General features: G+C 38.6%; 1 protein-coding gene across 16 annotated transcripts in view; it reads right to left on the bottom strand.

Moving 5' to 3' along the window:
• The window catches only part of nfasca (neurofascin homolog (chicken) a), a 280053-nt gene that overhangs the window by 77088 nt on the left and 181011 nt on the right, over nt 1-21954 (bottom strand). For 12 of the 16 annotated variants that reach the window (XR_009064442.1, XR_009064443.1, XM_057846447.1 and 9 more), the window contains 4 exons: nt 18740-18994; nt 14223-14345; nt 4966-5112; nt 2192-2320 (listed from right to left, as the gene is read on the bottom strand). Coding sequence is in view for 14 of the 16 variants with exons in the window: in XM_057846447.1 (XP_057702430.1) it covers nt 2192-2320; nt 4966-5112; nt 14223-14345; nt 18740-18994 (654 nt within the window). In the remaining 2 variants the exon portion in view is untranslated. The remainder of the gene's footprint in view (nt 1-2191; nt 2321-4965; nt 5113-14222; nt 14346-18739; nt 18995-21954) is intronic. The other 4 variants (XM_057846454.1, XM_057846453.1, XM_057846451.1 and 1 more) reach the window with 3 other exon arrangements.

The following is a 21954-nucleotide window of genomic DNA, read 5'->3' on the forward strand; positions in this document are numbered from 1 at the left end:
TTACATTTTGCTGCTTCGAGTATTCATTTAATTAAGTGGCGTTGTAATGGTTTGTTTTGAAAGTGTTTGTATTTAATTTTATCGATTTGGATACACAGCCCTCTGGTGTGCCTCATTTCACAAGGCTGAATCCAGCTGCTCCCTGTTAAGACCAACTACGCTAAGTTTTTCTTTGAGCTAATGTGTCTTTTAATGCATCGTAAATTAGTTTAACGGTATATTTAGCCAATTTTTGTGGTAATATGTGTCTGAACCATTTGTTAAGAGCATTTTTAAAAAAAAAACGTTAGTATTTTATTGCATTTAAGCTAGCGGACTTTTGCTATGTAAGTTAGCCAGTTGTTTTTTTGTTGTACATAGATTCTTATTTATTTATTTATTTTTCATACCGTCTGAGGCTCAGCTAAGGTATTTTGAATTTTTATATTCCTTATCCGATTACTCGATTATTCAAATTAACTAGTTAATCGATTAATCGACTACTAAAAGAATCGATAGCTGCACCCCTGGGGTATACAATTATAATATATTCCAAAACTACAACTTTTGTGTTCTAAGACCAAATGCGAATTAGGATCTGCACTGAGGAAAGGATCCACTGAGAACCTTCTACTGGTTTGTGTATTACAGTATTATCATATTCAAAAGCTGTTTTTTCTTTTAAATATTTTACTTCTGGTCTCATTAGTCGTTTAGGTTACAGCACAAGCATATCCAATACATTCTTCACACAAACAATACATGGTAAAATCATGCAGGAAAGGGAGAGTGAGTGCTGTAAGATTAAAATGTTCATTTTCATTAACAGTTCAAAGACACCTTGTCGATGTTCAGGAACTGAAATGGCTTCTCTCCAAGAACAAACAGTCCTCTGTTCTCAGATTCATAAAACTTTAGTCCCTAAGCCAACTCTCTCATTTATACTAAACAATAAATTATAGAATAGTATCAGTACTTATATTTGTTTTAGTATTGAACATTCAGTCTGTATGTAACAGTCTGTACATACATTTTACTATATATATGGCGTAAAACAATCAGGTGACTTCAAGTTCCGCTCCCCCCAATTTGGCCAACTTTCAAAATTGTCCGATATGCATGTTTGATACATCATTGGAAAGCTTAAAATCTCAATTTTATTGGGAAAGAAAAATATTGAACAGGAGGGCATTTAAAAAAAAAAAAAAAAAAAACTGCGAAACCCTATCTGGAGGTGAGAGCATGAAAGAGCAGAATTAAAGACGCCATGACTTTAACAAGATATTATTGCCTACTTGCCTTGTTTCAAGCCAAAACCTCCATGTAGCATGTCTCACTGAGTGTTAAGACACAGCTGTGAATGGCCACAGCTGGATTTTGGGGGGATTTTATGGGTGAAACATGGCCATATAACAAGGGTCGCGATGCAGAAATCGCAGATATCAAGGAGTGGTCGAGATTTTTTTTTTCATATATTTACCCTTTTAAACGCTCTTTTGTTTTTTTCTTTCAATTTTTCTCTGTTTGGATCGATTATTTACCATCTAACATATCAGAGAAAATGCGACAGTAACAAAAAAAAAAACAATTAAGCGATAGTTATGAGGTAGATATCCGTGTCATTTTTTCCAGACACCATTTTTTTCATTGTGACGTAATTTCTTTAAAAGTTCAAAATATGCGAGTGAATAATTTTTTAAGTCGTTTTTTTTTTTTTTTTTTTTCTTTTTTTGTATTAAATGAAATATTAGACATCAATTAATGATTCTAAGCTAAAAATGACAGACATTTTGAATAATAAATATAATTAATTACCTTTGGTTTATGGCTGGGTTGAAACAAAAGCGGTTACGCGACATCTGTAAACGGGTTTCCAGGGTAAAACGGACAAACTAAAAATAGTTTGGGGGCTTCATGCGCCATGAATCATCTATGGCAGCATATAGACATATTGTTCTATCACACAAAATAGTTCTTTTGGCTTAAAATACACCAGTTTCTTTTAAAGAGGAGTGCAAGAGGAGACACCGCTTTTTCAGTCTTGTCTGTGTTTTCCGCCAGATATATATGTGTGTGCCTGTATATTTATGTATAAATAATTCTGGTCATTCAAATGTTCAATAATCTGTTCCTTCCAAACAAAGAAAAAAAGCATTTTGTTGGATATTAACTTCATGTACTTTCGCTCACCATGAGTTTACATAAGTGTTACCTGGATATTTGCCGCCACGACTCCTTTTGATGAAGCAAACAATAAGAAGGATCAGTATGATGAGGGCGATGGCGCACATCAAGCCGATGAACCAGCCCTGAGTTGCGATGTCTACCTGGTCAATGTAGGCTGGTGATGTGCATAAGACAAGACGTGCAAGCATACACACATACACCAAGAGCAGCAGGAGAAGAGGGAAAAGTGAAGACAATATATGAATATTTTGCAGAGGGTAATCTGTCTAATGCCATTTTAAAATCCTTATCATGTTATAAACGATGCAGGAAGGTCTCATTTAGAATAAGTATCCAATGATTCACTCCTAGAAAATCATACAGAGAGAACAAGCTTTTGTTAATATTAAGATTATTGGCAACATAAGTACACATTGCAAGCACCTCATATGATAACTGGATATTTTTTAGCATCTCTGGGACCAAACACATCTTATTTGTTTTAAGACACCTCAACAGTGACAAAAATGAAACACTCATTGAAACATAATATTACATTATTTACAGTCTGGTCATTTGATAAAACACAAGCAACAAACCAGTCATGAAAAGAAACACAACCCACCTTCAATTAGTGTAATGTGACAAATTACAGTGCATGAAATGCCCAGTGCTCAAGTTAAACATAAATTTTAAAGGAGCAATATGAAGGACTAGTGGCTAAAAATGGTATTCTAACGAAGCTGCTGGTTGAGGACCTGTACCGCGTCTATTTCTCAAACTAGAGACTGTAATGTATTTGTCCTCTTGCTTGGTTGTGCAGCGGGGCCTCCCGCTTCTCTTTCTACTCTGGTTAGAGCCTGTTTGTGCTGTTCTCTGAAGTAGTAGTACTACACACCGTTAGCCATTAGCCTTCTAAAGAAATTAGCAAACACAATGTACTATTAGAACACTAGCGTGCTGGTTGCTGGAAATTGGCCTCTATATACCTGTTATTATATTGCATTGAAAATATGACATTTGCAGCTGAAATAGTCATTTACCATGTTAACAATGTATGGGGTGTATTTTTGATTAGTTTAATGTTGTTTTCATTGAAAAAAACAGTGCTTTTCCTTAAAAAAATAAGGAAATTTCAAGCTTTTGACCGGTAGTGTATGTGTTTGAATGATTTGTTAAGAGCTTTGTTAAAAAAAATAATCATCATCATCATAATAAAACGTTAGCATTTTATGGCATTTATACGAGCAGACTTTTGGTATGCAAGTTAGCCAGTTGTTCTCTTGCTGTACTAAGATCCACATTTATTAATTTTATATACCATTTGAAGCAAAGCTCAGGTATTTTTAGTTTTAAATGTATTTATTGCTCTTGTGAAATGAAAGTGGAATTCTTCAGTTTGAAGAAACACCTAGTAATTCATTTTTGTATTCGCATTTAATGCTCTTTTGAAAGTGCTATCTTATCAAGCCAAATGAATATTATTGCATACATAAACACTTGTTTCTTTTGTTTTACATCTCCTGAAATTTATTCTGCAAGGCATAAGATGTTTGTAATCCGATTCCTCTATTATTCCAACTAACTAAGCAATAGATTAATTGTTTACGAAAATAATCGATAGCTGCAACCCTAAAGTAGGCCTACTTGTATTTGTAGTACAACTACACGGTACATGCAAGTACACATACTTGTAGTAGAAGTACACACAGTACACGTACTTATGGTTTAAGTACACACAAAAACATGTACTGGTCATTGTAGTACAAGTACATATAATTACGTACTTGTAGTACAAGTAACCATAGTTGAGTACAATTCAGTACACGTTCTTGTAGTATAATTAAACGTACTTGAAGTACAAGTGCGCGACGTACTTTATGCATATTGTGCATATTGTCTAATTTCTGCAACCTTAGTTCACGAAGCCTCTGGCAACCTGGATGAAGACAAATAATTTATCTTGGGTGATTGGTGGAGGGGAGGACATCCGTTGTAAACACAAAACCAAAACAAGAATAACTTTTAGGAGCTGACAATAGACTTGTAAAATGGGAAAATCTTGGTTGAACCATTGAGAGCTATGTTTTTTAAACATGCATCAGTGCGATGAAGGTATGTGAAAACTGTCAAAGTGTGTCCTAGTGTGTACTAGGCTGTGTGGAGCACCTACTCTTTTATTTTTTTGGTTTAATGTTTTTGCTGCTTATGAAATGGAAATGTTGTATGTTAATGTTAAATAAATGTTTAATAAATCATCTATTTTGTGAAGAGACATGGCTCCCTGGATCCCTTTCATATACAATAATATTCATCATTCACAGATAAACCCCCTTAGCCTGGACATGATTACAATATGGTCATGGTGAGTCAATCAGTCTTCCCAAACAGAGCTACTCAAGTCTTCTGGTGAAAATTCTTCTAGTTATAATATCACAATATATCGCGAAACACTTAAAATTCGCAATGTCATTTTCTTCCCAATATCGTTCAGCCCGAGTGCAAAGCTTACATATTGCTCCTTTAAGCTATGACTATAACCCGAGATCATACAAGAGTAACATACATGTTGTGCTAATGTAATGCAAACATACTTTCAACCATGCGCAACCCTGATAAAATGACCAAATTATTAAATTTTGTTTCACCAAGTGCACATTAACAAGCACCTATATTCAGTTCACATCTACAGACTGAATGCTTTCCCATGTAACAGTTCGCTCAAATGGAAAAGGTAAAGGTCAGACACTTTATAACCATTTCACCCTCGCAACCAGTGTCGCCCATCTGGTTACTTCACTAGGCCAGGTGTGGTCTCACCTGCTTTGGTCTCAAAGGTGACAGATTTGCTGGTGACGCTGCTGAGTTCATGGGAGTAAACCCTCAGATGGTACTTGGCACCCGCGATCAAATCCGTCAGAGTAATTGGGGGTTGTGTCACTGGTACAGTTTTCAATGTCTTGTCGCCTTGGAGACACAAGAAAGGGCCAATCATACTCTAGGGGGGTGCGCCGTTGTGTTTCATACTCACGCCTACTGCTAAGGATTTCAAATAACCAAGCATCACATGATTTGTTCGGATTTATGATATCATTTCACGGAACTGAAAGCGTCTAGGCTGATTTCCCTCTGGAATCCAGTAACAACTAAGCACTGTTAAGACTGATTTTGAAAATTCAAATCATTTTACTCAGTAAATGAGGCTGATATGAACTGACTTATTTTCGTGGCACATTTTATCCCACAGGTGTTATTTTCCAGAGGCAATCACAAAATGGCAAGCAAATGGAGCAGGAGTTCAACAAACTAAAACCTATTGTTAATATTTTCAACAGAGTGAATTAGATAAACCTCACGCTCGACTGCAAGACGTCAATTAAGGAGCGCACATGTTTCCAGTAGCAAATCAAATCTTGGCCAACAAGTAAGCAAGACACTGAGAAGCAGTGAAAACAAGGAGGCAGCACAAGGTGGTGATGTCATGCTTCGTGCTATCAGCCATTTCAAGGTTGATCCAACAAAACTCATTAACTGATTGCATAGCATTGGCGGCGATAGACATCTAAACTATTTGAACTGGGTGGTCTGGCAGTGAACGATCATGTTTCAGTGTCACTGACAGCAATAGATGTCCAATTCAGTTGGACTGCAAGTTCCTGTGGACGTCTATCGCAGTCAATGGCTGCCAATTGGAGATTTCACAATAATCCATCCACCAAGCAAACACAAATAACAGAATGGGAAAGCAAGCCATTCCTCAACATCATCCATGAATCCCTTGAGTGAGAAGAGCCATGTGGACTCTGAGGCTAGTATGACAGCACAAAGCAGTCAACAGAGCAGAAGAGACGTCAGTCAAATAACAAATTCCCGTGTCACAGAGCAGGAGGGGGACACTTTTCACTTGGATCACACAACAAAAAATAACTTATTCTCATAGAATAACTGTAGGGCCTTTATAGAATGAGAAAATGTAACATGTTACGTTAGAAGTTACAGCAAAAAGTATGTTATGTAGTATAGTATCAGGGTGTTAGTGCCAACAGTGGTCATAAATGATGGTACATAAGGAGTACTTGTTCATATGATAGGCATCCTATATTCAGAAATATAGCCACAAGGGGGCACAAGCCAGTGTCTTCCTGTGCCGGTCCCAAGTCCGGATAAATACAGAGAGTTGTGTCAGGAAGGGCATCCGACGTAAAACTTTGGCCAAATCAAACATGCGAATCAGATATCTGACTTCCATACGGGATCGGTTGAGGCACGGGTGAACAATGACCGCCAATGGTGCAGTTGAGCTACAGGGTACTGGTGGAAACTGGACTACTGTTGGTCGAAGGAGAGGAGGATGGTGCGTTTGTTGGCAGAAACAAAAGAGGAACACATAGCGTCTAGAATTGAGAGTAGGGACTTTGAATGTTGGAACTATGATAGGAAAAGGTTGAGGGCTGGTTGACATGATGCAGAGAAGAAAGGTGGACAGGAGGTGGTGTGTTCAGGTCCACAACCAGGTGGAAAGGGAGCAAAGCTAGACATCTGGAAGCAGGGTTCAAGATATTCTATCATGCTTCTAGATAGGAAAAGAAATGGACTAGGAGTTACTGTGAAGGAGCAGTTTGTTAGGAACTTCCTGGAGGTAAACAGAGAGTCAAATTGAGTGATGAGCCTGAAGCTAGGAATCGAAGGTGTGATGAACAATGTTGTTAGTGGGTATGTACCACAGGTAGGATGTGAGCTGGTGGAGAAGGAGAAATTTTGGTTGGACCTTGATGAAATGATGGAGAACCTCCCTAGATGTGAGAGAGTTATCATTGGAGCAGACTTCAATGGACATTTTGGTAGCGGTTGGTGGTTGACTTTTCAAAAAGGATGGAAATGGCTGTCATGAATACTCAATCCAGAAGAGGCAGGAACATAAGGTGACCTTTTATGGATGTTGTTGAAGAAGACATGAAGGTAGTTGGTGTGGGAGCAGAGGATGCAGAGGACAGGTTTAGATGAAGGCAACTGATTCGCTGTGGTGACCTCTGAAAGGAAAAGCCTAAAGGAAAACAAGAAAAAAGTAGCAGGGTTGTCGTCAAGCTGAAGAAAGAGGCCTATCGGGCCTTTTTGGCCTGTGGGACTCCGGAGGCAGCTGACAGGTAACGGCTGGCCAAGTGGAATGTGGCTTCATGGGAGGAGTTTGGCGAGAGCATGGGAAACGACTTCCAGATAGCTTCGAGAAAATTCTGGTCCACCATCCGGAGTCTCAGGAGAGGAAAGCAGTGCACCATTAACACTGTCTATAATGGAGATGGGGTGCTGCTGACCTCGACTCGGGATGTCACGAATCGGTGGGGAGAATACTTCGAAGACCTCCTCAATTCCACCAACACACCTTCCTTTGAGGAAGCAGAGTCTGTGGACTCCGAGGTGGGCTCTCCCATCTCTGGGGTCGAAGTCACTAAGGTGGTTGGAAAGCTCCCCGGTGGCAAGGCCCCGGGGTTGGATGAGATCTGCCCGGTGTTCTTAAACGCCCTGGATGTTGTGGTTTTGTCGTGGCTAACAGGCCTCTATAACATTGCGTGGACATCGGGGACCGTGCCTCTGGATTGGCAGACCAGTATGGTCTGTTCCAACTATAGCAGGATCACACTCCTCAGCCTCCCTGGCAAAGTCTATTTAGGGGTGCTGGAGAGGAGGGTCGGAGGAAGTCGAATCTCGGATTCCGGAGGAACAGTGTGGTTTTCATCCTGGCCGTGGAACAGTGGACCAGCTCTACACCCGCGGGAGGGTACTCGACGGTGCATGAGAGTTCGCCCAAACGGTCTACATATGTTTTGTGAATTTGGAGAAGGTGTTCGACCGTGCCTCTCGGGGAGTCATGTGTGGGGTGCTTCGGAAGTACGGGGTACCGATCCCCCTGGTAAGGGCTGTTTGGTCCCTGTACGACCGGAGTTCGGTCTGGATTGCCTGCAGTAAGTCGGATTCGTTTCCAGTGAAGGTTGCACTTTGCCAAGGTTGTTCTTTGTCCCCGATTCTGTTCCTAACTTTTATGGACAGAATCGGTGACAGAACGTTGAGGGGGTCCGGTTTGGTGGCCTCAGAATTGCATTTCTGCTTTTTGCAGATGATGTGGTGCTGTTGGCTTAATCAAGCTGTGACCTCCAACTCTCACTGAAGCGGTTCACAGCCCAGTGTGAAGCAGTTGGGATGACGGTCAGCACCTCCAAATCCGAGACCATGGTCCTCAGTCGGAAAAGAATGGCTGAGCAGAAAGGCAAAGCTCTCGATTTACCGGTCAATCAACGTTCTCACCCTCACCTATGGTCACGAGCTGTGGGTTGTGAGCAGCACCTCCAAATCCAAGACCATGGTCCTCAGTCAGAAAAGGATGCCCTCCCCGGGTCGGGGATGATTTCCTGCCCAAAGTGGAGGAGTTTCTTGTATCTTGGGATGTTGTTCACAGGTGTGGGTAGGAGGGAGCGGGAAATCGACAGGCGGTTTGGTGCAATGCCTCCAGTGATGCAGACTGTACCAGTCTGTTCTGGTGAATATGGAGCCTCCACATTGAGAGGAGCCAGCTGAGGTGGCTAGGGCATCTGGTTCGGATGCCTCCTGGACGCCTCCCTGGAGAGGTGTTCTGGGCATGTCCCACCAGCGGAATTTTTTTCCCAACCGTTTATAAAAATTTTATCCTCTCTTTATAGTAATACACTCATTCTCTACTCTTTAACATCGTTCTTTGCTTACAGATGTAAAAGAATGAGCACCATAGAAATGTTCAATACCTTATTTCACTATAACAAGAAGTTGACTAAGGCTCATCACTTCCTGTGCGTAAATGTTGAAAATGTGGAGAATGTTTCTACATTAGAGGACCTGGAGTTTCTAAAATCAACTGTTAACTATGGTTCGGAAAAAAAAAAAAAGAGAGAGAGAGAGAGAGAGAGAGAGAGAGAGAGAGAGAGAGAGAGAGAGAGAGAGGTGGGGCAGACCCTAAAACAATAGGCTGTCTTGGACGACATGGGCTATTGACTACTAAACAATTACACAGTAAGCATTTATCTGACTTAGTGTAGATATAGCCTAGGAAGGTAGAGAATGGTCCAAGTAGACAGGCTTAAAATATGGGGCCACTCCCTCTTGAGAATCAATACTTTGAGATATAACCTTGAAGTGGAAATGATCACTGGGGCAGTGGGTGGGGTGGGGAAGTCCATTAGATCAGTCTCGTTTTCCCCCCACACTTAGCCCCCACTCTGTACCATCCCCCGCTGTCTCTCTTCTCATGCTGTTGGCAATCTAACTTCATTAAGTATTAAAGACATGTCAGCGTACATCAAAAATACACTCTTGCATGCCTTACAGAGGATCAAAGATTGTTGAATTGGTAAAAAAGCAATGGCAGAGCTTTTGTACCATGCCTCCAAAATTATTCAGACCCTTCACTTTCTGTGGTACAGGACTAAAACATTCTCTTTTTGGAACATAACACACAAAGACCAAAAAGATCTTTGGGCCAGAACTATTCAATGATCCAACCAAGCCTATGAGGATTAACACACACTTTTATTTTGAAACTTATCATGGAAAATATGAAAGTAACTTCTTTAGTGAGGTGTCCAAGCTAATTGGATCCATGATAATATCGGGATGTGGTTAATTTTAATTCATTCTTTCTCACCTGAAAATATGCAAACTTGTATTCTATTTTACAAATATTGGACAGAAAGTTCCACTCTTTCTATCTGCCTGATATCAAGATTTTTAATGGAAGTCACAAACTACTGCAAGGATATGTGCTGTATACTGTAGCAAGGGCGTAGGTTTGCATAGGGACAGTAGGGACATAAGACTACCAACTTTTCAGGATGCTCAAATTGTCCCCTATAAATTTTAAGCCTCCTTATTCGCATTATATAATAAATCCAGTTACATTGGTAATTTGGATTATCTTCCCATATGTTGTAATGAGAGAATTGACCCATCGATTATGAATTGAATTATTTTCATTTCATCCAGACTTACATTTTTCACTTGCTGAATGTGCCGGTCCATTTTTTTTTTTTTTTTTACTTGAACCTGTACCTCTACGCCCCCCCCTAAAAAAAAGACCAAAAAAAAGCAACCACTGAAAATTTACACTGCTGGCCAAAAGTATTGGCACCCCTGCAATTCTGTCAGATAATGCTCAATTTCTCCCAGAAAATGATTGCAATTACAAATGCTTTGGAAGCAATATCTTCATTTACTTTGATTGCAATGAAAAAACACAAAAGAGAATGACAAAAAAATTAAATCATTATCATTTTTACACAAAACTCCAAAAAAGGGCCAGCAAAAGTATTGGCACCCTCAGCCTAATACTTGGTAGCACAACCTTTAGACGAAATAAACTGCAGACAACCATTTCCAGTATCCATCAATGAGTTTCTTACAATGCTCTGCTGGAATTTTAAACCTATCTTCTTTGGCCAACTGCTCCAGGTCTCTGAGATTTGAAGAGTGCCTTCTCTAAACTGCCAATTTCAGATCTCTCCACAGGTGTTCTATGGGATTCAGGTCTGGAATAATTGCTGGCCACTTTAGAAGTCTCCAGTGCTTTCTCTCAAACCATTTTCTAGTGGTTTTTAGAGTATGTTTTGGGTCATTGTCCTGGTTGAAGACCCGTGACCTCTTAGGGAGATCCAGCTTTCTCACACTGGGCCCTACGTTATGCTGCAAAATTTGTTGGTAGTCTTCAGACTTCATAATGCCATGCACACGGTCAAGCAGTCCAGTGCCAGAGGCAGCAAAGCGACCCCAAAACATCAGGGAACCTCCGCCATGTTTGACTGTGGGGAACCATGTTCTATTCTTTGAAAGCCTTGTTTATTTTCCTGTAAACTCTATGTTGATACCTTTTTCTAAAAACGTCTACTTTTGTGTCATCTGACCAGGGAACATTCTTCCAAAACGTTTTGGGCTTTCTCAAGTAAGTTTTGGCAAACTCCAACCTGTCTTTTGTATGTCTCTGGGTCAGAAGTGGGGTCTTCCTGGGTATCCTACCATAGAGTCCCTTTTCATTCAGACACCGACGAATAGTATGGGCTGACAGTGTTGTACCCTCGGACTGCAGGACAGCATAAACTTGTTGTTGTTAGTCGAGGTTCTTTATCCACCATCCGCACAATCTTCCGTTGAAATCTCTCCTCACTTTTTCCTTTCCATCCACATCTAGGGAGGTTAGCCACACAGTGCCATGGGCTTTACACTCATTGATGACACTGCGCACGGTAGACACAGGAACATTCAGGTCTTTGGAGATGGACCTGTAGCCTTGAGATTGCCCATGCTTCCTCACAATTTTGCTTCTCAAGTCCTCAGACAGTTCTTTGGTCTTCTTTTTCTCCATGCTCAATGTTGTTCCTTCAAAGACGCGGGACAGAGGTTGAGTGAACTTTAATCCATTTTAACTGGCTGCAAGTGTGCTTTAGTTATTGCAACCACCTGTTATGTGACACAGGTAAGTAACAGGTGCTGTCAATTACACAAATTAGCGGAGCATCACATGATTTTTCAAAGGGTGCCAATACTTTTGTCCGAGTTTTTTGTAAAACGATAATGATATTACTACCAAAGCATTTGTAATTGCAATCATTTTTGGGGAGAAATTGAGCATTATCTGACAAAATTGCAGGGGTGCCAATACTTTTGGCCAGCAGTATACTTATATAAAAAGTAAACAAAGTAAAATTCCCCCATTTTGAAAAATGACTCTTCCATATAAATAACAAATGTAACTTTTTTCATGTTTACGTAGGAAACACATCAGCATATTCATGGGAAATGTAGCCCTGACCCCTGTTCATCCTATCTGTTTGGTCTTATTAATCTCCCGTCCCCAGCAAAAAGTGTACATGCAGGTTATGCTGTTATAGTGTCCCTACCAATGTTGAGACCAAACCTGTGCCCTTGCTGTACAGTCCATTCAGAGTTTAACTCGTTGTTTAGCTCAGACTAAGAAAAAAAATCAACACTTTAGTTGGCATAGTGTGTGAGTCCATCGAGGTATACATCAAAATTTTTAACCTTTTTCTGAGACATTTTCATCTCTTTCAGTATACACCTCTGACATAAAATGACACAGAAAAATGAAGGGGGTGAGTACTTTTTATAGGCATTGTGCTGTACATGCTGTACATGTACTGTACATGCAGTTGTATCCAATCTCAACAAGCTCTATGATTCCAGAAAAAGAGAAGTGAAACATGCGTTCGATAAAATCCGACTCAAAATATGCATGAGACAAAGTTAAATCAAAAGCAGCTGTGAAATTGTGGATGGCAAAAAAGCAAAAAAAAAGCAGATAAACCAGACCACTTATTCACTGGTGCACTGCACAAGAGGTTAGCAGCATCAAAAAGAGAATTTACAATAGAAGCACATGCATACCAACGGCAGACGTTTAAACCATCTGCCTTTGAACGTCATGAGAATGTAGTCACATTATGAGAAGTAAAAGTACAAACAACAATAATAATATACAACACAAGTAGCGGTAACACTTTACTGTATAATAACTATCTGTCATAACTAGTTTATACATCATATTGTTGACTTGTTAACTTTGTTTCTGCTGTGATGTATGGACGTTAAATGCTCTAAAACCAACCATAAATGTTCAATAATGTTGAGGTCTGGGGATTGTGCCTGCCATACGAGATGCTCAACTTCATTAGAATGTTCCTCATACCATTCTTTATAAATTACTTTCAATTATTATGATGCCAAAACGTTAAGTGTTTCCATTATTTTGTCCAACGCCTGTATTTTGTTGTTCTGCCATGGGATGGCTCAGTATGTGTGTTTCTATGCATTAAACAAAATGTTCAATGTTTTATCTCTGGTGTTTCTTAGGTAAAGGACAGAACACAGAAAGGCCTATGTGTGGAAAATTCTTGACATACAAAATTTGATATTTTAAATATCATGTCAAATTTCTGCACCTTGAACTTGTTCAACCTGTTTGCTGTTCTTCAAAGTTCAGTACATGATTAGAAAATTATTAACAACTGAGCTGTAAAGTGTGAGTTAATATATTAAGTATTATAAGCTTATGTAGGTTTTGTTTACCTCTTATTTCTCATTTACTTACAATTAAGAAATGAGTAGTAGTTTTAACTTTAGAATAACGTCCCAATAACGTAAATAAAGTCTCAACTGACACTTAATAATTCATTACTTATTAAGTTACTAATAGCTCTTTTATAGTATATTACCGATTTATAAGGTGTACTGTAGGTATAAATCATTGATATACAGCTTACAAGTCATTTATTACTCATTAAGCATCAGTTTATTTATGATATATTAACTATAACACATTATTATGAATAATTAACAAACTGTTAACAAACACTTAACAAATCATCAATAAACCATTTTTTAACAGTTTACTAGTTATGACATAGTTATTATAAAGTGTTACTAAAGTAGCTACTTAAGCTTTAATTACATTTCTGCTTACCTACCGTATGCTTTTTAAGGTTGTTTGTTGATGTAGGACATTATTTATTGCTGTTTGACTTTTAAAATAAAATCCCCAATCCTAAATTTCTTATAATGTGCTCTTTAAAGTTGATACGGCACCTAAAATAAAATCTTAAAAAGCATTATAATTGAAATTAAAATCATCAATTGAGCCGATTCAAATATGTAAAACTATTGGATATACAGTAGCGTGGATGACGAGAAATCTGTCTTTAAGCTTTGACATTACTGTAGTTGCCACCACTTATGTTGTCGTTTTTAAATTTGGATATTTGGAGCAATGAAACATACATATATAATATATATTTTGTTTTTAAACACCACATTAATTTTTCAATGGTTATTGACTAATTTGTACCAAACTCTCCTTGGACTGAACTTCTCAATGTTTATGAAACCAATTTTTTATTTCATTTTTTAAACAAATTTCCAACGTTTAAAATTAAATGTAGGAAAAGTCTATAATAAGTTGTTTGAACTCACTAATGGCATTGTCTTCGGAGCTACAGAGCGCAAGCTTTTTAGCTCGATACAGTAACCGGCAAGATCTGGATTCTTACTGTCCAGTGTGAACTCTACCACAAACTCGCTGCTGCCGGCCGGGAAGTTGTGTCTCCAGCTGACGTTAGCGTAGTTACTGTTATGCTCCACCGTCAGATTCCAGATCTCTCGCCTGGGGACCACTGCATAAGGTGGCAGAGGTAAAGGGTCAAAGGTCAGTCAGGGCACACGTCCAAATCCCCACTTTGGGGCACCCTATAGACCTTTTAATGGTTGTTTTTACTCCAGTTTTTCATAAGCTGGACTCAAAGATCTAAAATTTCTACAAACACAATAGGCCATTTTCCTCAAAACTTGTTCACAAATCTGTTTAGTTCTTTGTTGGTGAGCATTTCTTATTTGTCGAGATAGTCCTGTTCGTAGGTGTGGCATATGAAGAAGGCGATGAGACATCATGATTACTGCACAGGTGTGCCATAGGCTGGCCACAAGAAAAAGCCACTAACAATTCTGCAGTTTTATTACACACCACAATGCCCCAGATGTCGCAAATTTTTAGAGACTGTGGAATTTACATTCTGACTTGCAGGAAAGACCAGAGCTGCTGTCTGTGAATTGAATGGTCTTTTCTCTCCCAACAGCTGTCTACAAAGGTGTTTCAGATGCTTTGGCAATACATCCAATCAGCCTCACTACCACAGATCATTTTTAAGCACACCGTCTTAAGGAAGCTCATCTCCATGCTCATCGTCCTCATCGGTGTATTGACCTGACTGCAGTTCGTTATAACTAGGGGCACTTTTTGGTCTGTTTTACATGACCAGAGTTCTTTTTCTCAGATAATATGCTTCATTTTGTAAATGTGAACACGCATCTGAACTGTAGTTCGGACCAAACAAACAAACTCTGGTCAAAAATCATAGGTCTCGGTCCCCTTTAAGCACACGCTGCGAGTCACGTCATCACTCGATATTAATATCTAAAGGCCTGCAAAATGGACGCGATGGGGTGCCACTTGTTTGTGCTACGTTCGTGCTAGTTGTTGGGACCTCTGTTATTGAGAGAGTTGGTACGCTCCGTCAGCTGCGGTGGAGTGGCTGCGATTGACGTCATTGCTCGAAATTAATCTCTCAATATCTATAAAACGGTATCAATACAAACAATTTTTTTTGACAGCGCAAACGTAGCATAAACGAATTTCGGGTCCATTGTGCAATAAATAGGGAGCTGCGTGACGTAGTCACTCCAAATTAATATCTCAATATCTCAAAAACGATAGCAGCCCAAACCAGCACAAGCGAAGCATCAATGAGTGACACCATTTTGACCCATTTTCAATCAAAATGGGGGGCTGGTTGACCTCAAATTGACCTACAAAAGAATTATATATATCGAAAAAACAACAGCAGCACAAACAAATTATTTTACAGCAAAAACAAAAACAAGCACAAACGTAGCACGAACGGTTGACATCATTTTTATATAAACTTATGATTGAGGGGGGCCTCATCGATGGCATTTTGAATGCACAGAGATACCGAGACAAGATCCTGACGCCCATTATTACGCCATTCATTCTTGACCATCACCTCATGTTGCAGTGTGATAATGCATGGTCCTAAATTGCAAGGATACGTACACAATTGCGCCAATCTGAAAACATGCTAATTCTTGCATGGCCAGCATACTCACTGGACATGTCACCCATTAAGAATGTTTGAGATACTATGTCTCGATGTATACGACAGTGTGTTCCACTGCCAGCAAATAATGAAGAGGAGTGGACCAATTTTCCAAAGGCCACAATCAAAAATCTGACCATGGCTATGGCGGAAGAGATGCGTTGCACTGCGTGAGGTCACACCATCACCGTTTTTTCTCACCACCCAACTAGAACCCAACAATAATGCAAAACTGCAAATTTGAGAGTGGCCTTTTACTGTGGCCAGCCTAAGGCACACCTATGAATTAATTATACTGTCCATTCAGCATCTGTGACGTGCCAAGGATTCGACAAAGGAAAAATGCTCACTATGAGCATTGTGAACAATATTTGAGGGAAAGTGCCAATCTTGCATGTAGTGGAGGTTTTGGATCTCTGAGTCCAGCTCAGGAAAAAATGGGAGCCAAAACAAAATTGTTACGTTTACTGTATATTTTTATTCAGTGTATACAAATGGCAAGAATTACTATCAAGATTATAAAGATAGTCCCTGAGTTACGACGTACCTGACTTACGTGATTTCGACTTTACGATGCCAGAGTCTCGTCCGCCATTTTGTCTCCAGTTGTGTTTTTTTTTTTTTTTTATTTGTTAATGTTAACTTTTGTTTTGTGATGCGTGCTTTTATTTTGGCGCAGGAAGTGTAGAGCAGGTAGTACTTCCGCACGCGAGTATGATTTATGCTTCTGCGTTACAGTGACAGCAGAGCCACGTCGCAGACACTATATCATCATTGAGCGTCCTCTGTGTCAAGGGAACACGTTGCTCTGTAATTCACCGCCAACCCACTACAGGGGTGTGGCTTTGCCTTTGTACAATTTTGGGCACTCAAATTCGTCAAATTCCTTTAGTTTTCCTCTGTTCATAGACAGCAATGGCAATGGTGATGGAACGCGTGGATTTGGAGCTGTAGCTAATCAAGCTAATCAATATTGAACAACAAATATTATGAATACTGTACAAATGCTGAGGCGTAGGCGACACAGAAGACGTTTGCGGAGGTATATGAATGTTTGAAAATGGCGGTGTTATTTTCCTGAACTAGGAACAACGTTCTGAGCAGACCAATCACAGTCATAAATTTAAGTCGCTATGCGTTGATGTGACGCGTGGTCAGGATTTTTTGGTGGCGCATGAAAGACTATGGTGAAAGGTTCAAATGGGTCTGTTTTGTACTGTTTATTGTGCGTTTTCAATTGTCGTCAGATACTTAGGGCAAGTTTATGTGATTGTTTTTGATGATGTGCGAACGCTAACTGATACATGCTAATCGTTTGTGCGGATTGTTATGGCTGAATCAGCAACTAGTTATAAACGTGTATTAAATTTCTGTTTTTGAAGATGAATCTCATTTGATTTCATTTTTATTTTAGTTTCATTCAGCAAGTGTTGATGTTATGAGCAGCTGAATAAAGTAAGCAAACAACACAGATATCTGAAATCTTCATTTCAGAGATTAATTCGCTGTCTAGCTAGGATTTAGCTCCAACGTCTTGGTGAGGACTGTACGATGACGTATAATACATGATTTTGGACAGTTATTTTGAGATTTAAGGGTATTTAAAGGGTTAGTTTCAATTTACGCGGAGGGTCGGGTTACATTGCCAGCGTAGAAATGGAATTCGTTCGTAACCCGGGGACTACCTGTACTTGAAATTAGGGTTACATTGTATTTCATGGATTGAAAATTCAACCTTAATGAAATAAAGTTTCAGAGGATTTTTAAACCCATTATTGCTGTATTTTCAATATTTACCTTTGAGTTTGGAGTGGACTTTGGGCTTTTAAACATTGAGGAGTGCGTTACAAAACAATCACTCTATAATTTTACGTTTCTATTCCTATTACTGGCTGATATGTTACAGTCATTCCATTTTTTCTTGTGTTTTTTCTGTATTTGTTTTTCTAGAAGGGAGATATAAGCCTTATATTGGCTGTTTCTTCAGACAAAATTAAATTTAAAAATTCACAGTCGCAGCAGTGGAACCTTTGAAGTTAAACACCTTGAAACACTGTTGGAAGGGTTTGGTTTTTTTGTTTTGTTTTGTTTTCATTTTTCATTTTTAAGCATTTATGAAAAGGCCTTAAAATCTGAGGTAAAAGAGTTCTAATACAACACAATAATGACAACATATTCAACATCAGCAACAAAGTAACAAATTATGCGCATGGGTTTTTCCATTTCTTTCAGAATGTGTTTCATTTCCATACTCCTCGCTTGTATATAAATTTTTGTCAAACTGTTTTGACATTTTACAGCTTGTAAGTCATTTAGTAATAGTCACTCCCCCCCCCCCCCCCCCCCATTTTTAATTTCAATCATTACTTCAGTTTAATAGGACACAAAATACAAAATGTACTTTTTCTTGTTCTTACACAAATAGTTACTCTTATATAAAAAACTATATATAGACTTTAAAATAAAATAACCAAGCATTATGATAAGTAATATGGTTTTATTTCTAAATGGGCTGGTATTGGCTCATACTCTTCACAATCTCGCAAATTTACTCTCCTGTGTAAGTGAATGACCTAAGAAATCCTAATAAGCAAGAAGATGTGATGTCTTAGAAATATTTTGATGATTTCCATTGAGTAAACACCAACTGATAAGGAAGATAAGCACATTAAGAATAATACAGAAAGTTTTGTCATCTTGGCTTTGGTTCTCAATTACGTTGTTTATCCTCATTTACCTAAAAAATGTTATAGCATCTTATTAAGACACCTGATGTATTTCCATCATTTCCACTTATTAAAAATTCTTTAGAACAAGGAGCTTCCCACAAGGCATTGTCTAACCTCAGAGGTCCCACTGCATCTGACGGCCATGTAAATTACAACAGAATGTACCCAACACATTGTTATCAGAATTCCTGTCGATGACCAGCACAGGAGGCGGTGTGGCAGGGGTTGCCTCAGTTGTATCGGCGGTAGTAGCAGTAGTTGTTGCATTCGTCGTAGACATTATTATAGTGGTGGTAGTAGTAGGAGTAGTAGTAGTTGAGGTACTAATTGTTGTAGGAGCAGCAGTAGTGGGAGGAAGAGGAGCAAGAGGAGGAGGTGTAATAGTGAAAGATGAAGCCAAAGAGGCATCTGTAAGTTCAACTATAAGGGAGGAGCGGGGAAAGAACAAAGAGTTAAAGACATGGAACAAGAAACTCATATACTCCTTAATCATATATAGACATACACATACACACACTTGAGAAGGTTGATAGAGGCTTCAGTGGAAACAAAGATGATCTCACCGGTATTAAGTTATTTCACCATATAAAACCAATTCGAGGAGAGAGAGCACTGAATTTATGATTGGAACTTTGGTTCCACTACCACCAACTGGACAAACACAGACATTACATTATACTGCATAAAATGTAATAAAATGAACTCAATGAACACTAAGTACGAATAATGTATATTCAACACAAGCACTGTATGTGTGTGCTTTTACAACCATAATATTGAGTTTTCAGATTTCATTAAAAATACAAAGATAATTAGTTTAACTATATTTTGCTTTGAAGAACTGTTCCTACTATATTTTACACTCAGATGTAACTGAGGTAAACACAATGTGATACACAACAGCACTCATTTATTATAGTGCAGCACTGTTGTAGACCACCACAATAATGAGCATACAGTGTCTACGAAAGCTAAAATTGACACACAAATATACAGAGTATTGCTAAATGAATACCTCTGCAAGGGCGTAGGTTTGCATATGGAGTTAGGACATAACTCTACCAACTTTACAGGATGCTCAAATTGTCCCCAACACCTTTTAAGCAACTTTATTTGCAATATATAACGTGTTCAGTTATATAGGTACCGTAATTTCTGGACTATAAAGCTCACCTGATTCTAAGCCGCATCGGCCAAATTAAAACATTTTTTAGAATTAAATCCAAATATATGCCTTTCCTCACTATAAGCCACAGGTGTCTATATCTTAACATTGGATATTTACATTGACGTTACACAGCAATATTTGATTGATCAAATATATATTTATTAACCAGATAAACACGCATCAACATCACCAATTAGAGTTGTCTGAATGTTTCAAAACAAACTAAACTAAAAAAACAGGTCACCACATTTACAAAGATACTACATAATCCACTTTACCTTGCCTACTCAACTTGAAGTGGATGAAATCCTCTTAAAAATGATTAACAGCTAGTGCTATCCCTTATATAGCAACTTTGTTGTATAGCATACTGTTGCAATAAAGTCCTCTGAGTGCCAGTTGAAAACAGCTAATCAACGCTGGGAATCGCGTTCTCTTGTTGTAGCAAATAGTGGATATTTAAAATTGTTCTTTTGCAGCAGCATATAGTACCAGATGGAGCCGTATCTATAAAATCCTGAGTTTTGAGTAAGTCTGACGAGCTTCTGGCAAGCTTTATCGGTGCTAGAGTAGCTATGTCATGGCAAAATTGGAAAGTCATTCTTTTGAAATATTTCTAATTATCCATTTTTCTTTTATTTTTAACAAGAAAATATGAAACTCTTTTGTAATAAAAAAAATATTTAAAAAAAAAAAAAAATCCATTTATAAGCCGCTTCCTTGTAAAAGCCGCAGGGTAGAAATGCCGGGGAAAAAGTAGCAGCTTATATTCCGAAAAATACGGTAATTTAGATTGTCTTCCCATATATTTTAAGGATAGAATTGACCCTAAGTGAATTATTTTCATTATGCTCACTTACATTTACCCCTTTTCACTTGCTGAATGTGCCTGTCCATTTTTTCCCCTCAAACGCACGTTTGATTGCGTGATGACTTGCATTTATTTAAAATGTATTGATTTATTTTCTACAATATTTATTTAAAAATACTTTTATCTGCAGCCAATGCACACATCTTTCCCAGATAATCATACATTAATCACAATCAAGGTAAAAAGTTTTCTGTTTTTGAGGGGGGGGGGGGGGGGGGGGTTGTTGAGTTTCATATTCGTAAGAAATGTAGCCCCGTCCCCCGTTCACCCAATCTGTTTGGTCTTATTACAGTTTTTCTCAAATGCTTTGGTTCGTTTCTCAGTTCAGACTTGCAATTCTCAAAACTACTTGTTCAATCCTCACAAAATAGTATCACTAGTGCACATCAAAAAAGCACTTATTTCATTGAGCAAGTTGCAGATGTTTTTGTGCATCTATGCAAATGATTTTGTACAATTCTCTGCTGTTTCCTACATTATCAGTTGCATCTTTCATGATGGTCAAAATGGATGATCACTGGTCTCTATTCAATAGGCTTACCACCCACATTTAGTCATTACTTTATTGCATAGGTCTTAACATGCAAAATGCATGAACATGTTGTTAGAATATGTCAACATGTTTGTGATTATTTCTAGGCATTGTCGTTACTTAATTTACATAACTTATTTTAACCTGCCAAAATTTGTGAAAGTTTGGGACAATTTGGGTTTCCACCACTCCAACATAATCGGGGAATGGTTTGCAACCCACAAAGAATGAAGTTCCTCCCACCATATTCCGCATTCCTTAATCCCATAGAAGATTTTTCTATCCACATGGAGATGGCAAGTGTATGACCACCAGCCTCACACTCAGAGTACTCTTCTGGATGCCATGAATGCAGCATGTAGTGACATCACAGGAGATGCCTGCATGAATCCAACATGCAATGACATCACAGCAGAAGCCTGCAGAAGCTGGATAAGGCATTCAAGAAGATTCTTTCCACGCTGTATGGCAGTAGAGGACATCCATTGTGACGTGGATGAAAAATTGTGGCCCAACATGGAGGAATGTCAAGATGTGTAGAAAAAATCCCGACATGTAGCAAGTTTAGTTGTGCCGATTATCTTATGTTCTCATTTCTTAATTTTGCTTTTGTTTTTGTGATACTCAGTGCTGTCTTTTGCTTTCTGTATCGCTGTAACATGGTTTGTCAAGAAATTGTAAAAACAGTAAAGGTGTAAACTGAATCTTGTCCAGTCTCTTGCAATCAATCTCCCACACACAAAGGTTTAACTTCCAATTTTAATCAAAACTTATTGACACCATCTTCAGCATCAGAGCCTTCCACAAGA

The sequence above is a fragment of the Corythoichthys intestinalis genome, chromosome 9 (assembly GCF_030265065.1).
Source record: "Corythoichthys intestinalis isolate RoL2023-P3 chromosome 9, ASM3026506v1, whole genome shotgun sequence".
Classification (NCBI taxonomy): domain Eukaryota; kingdom Metazoa; phylum Chordata; class Actinopteri; order Syngnathiformes; family Syngnathidae; genus Corythoichthys; species Corythoichthys intestinalis.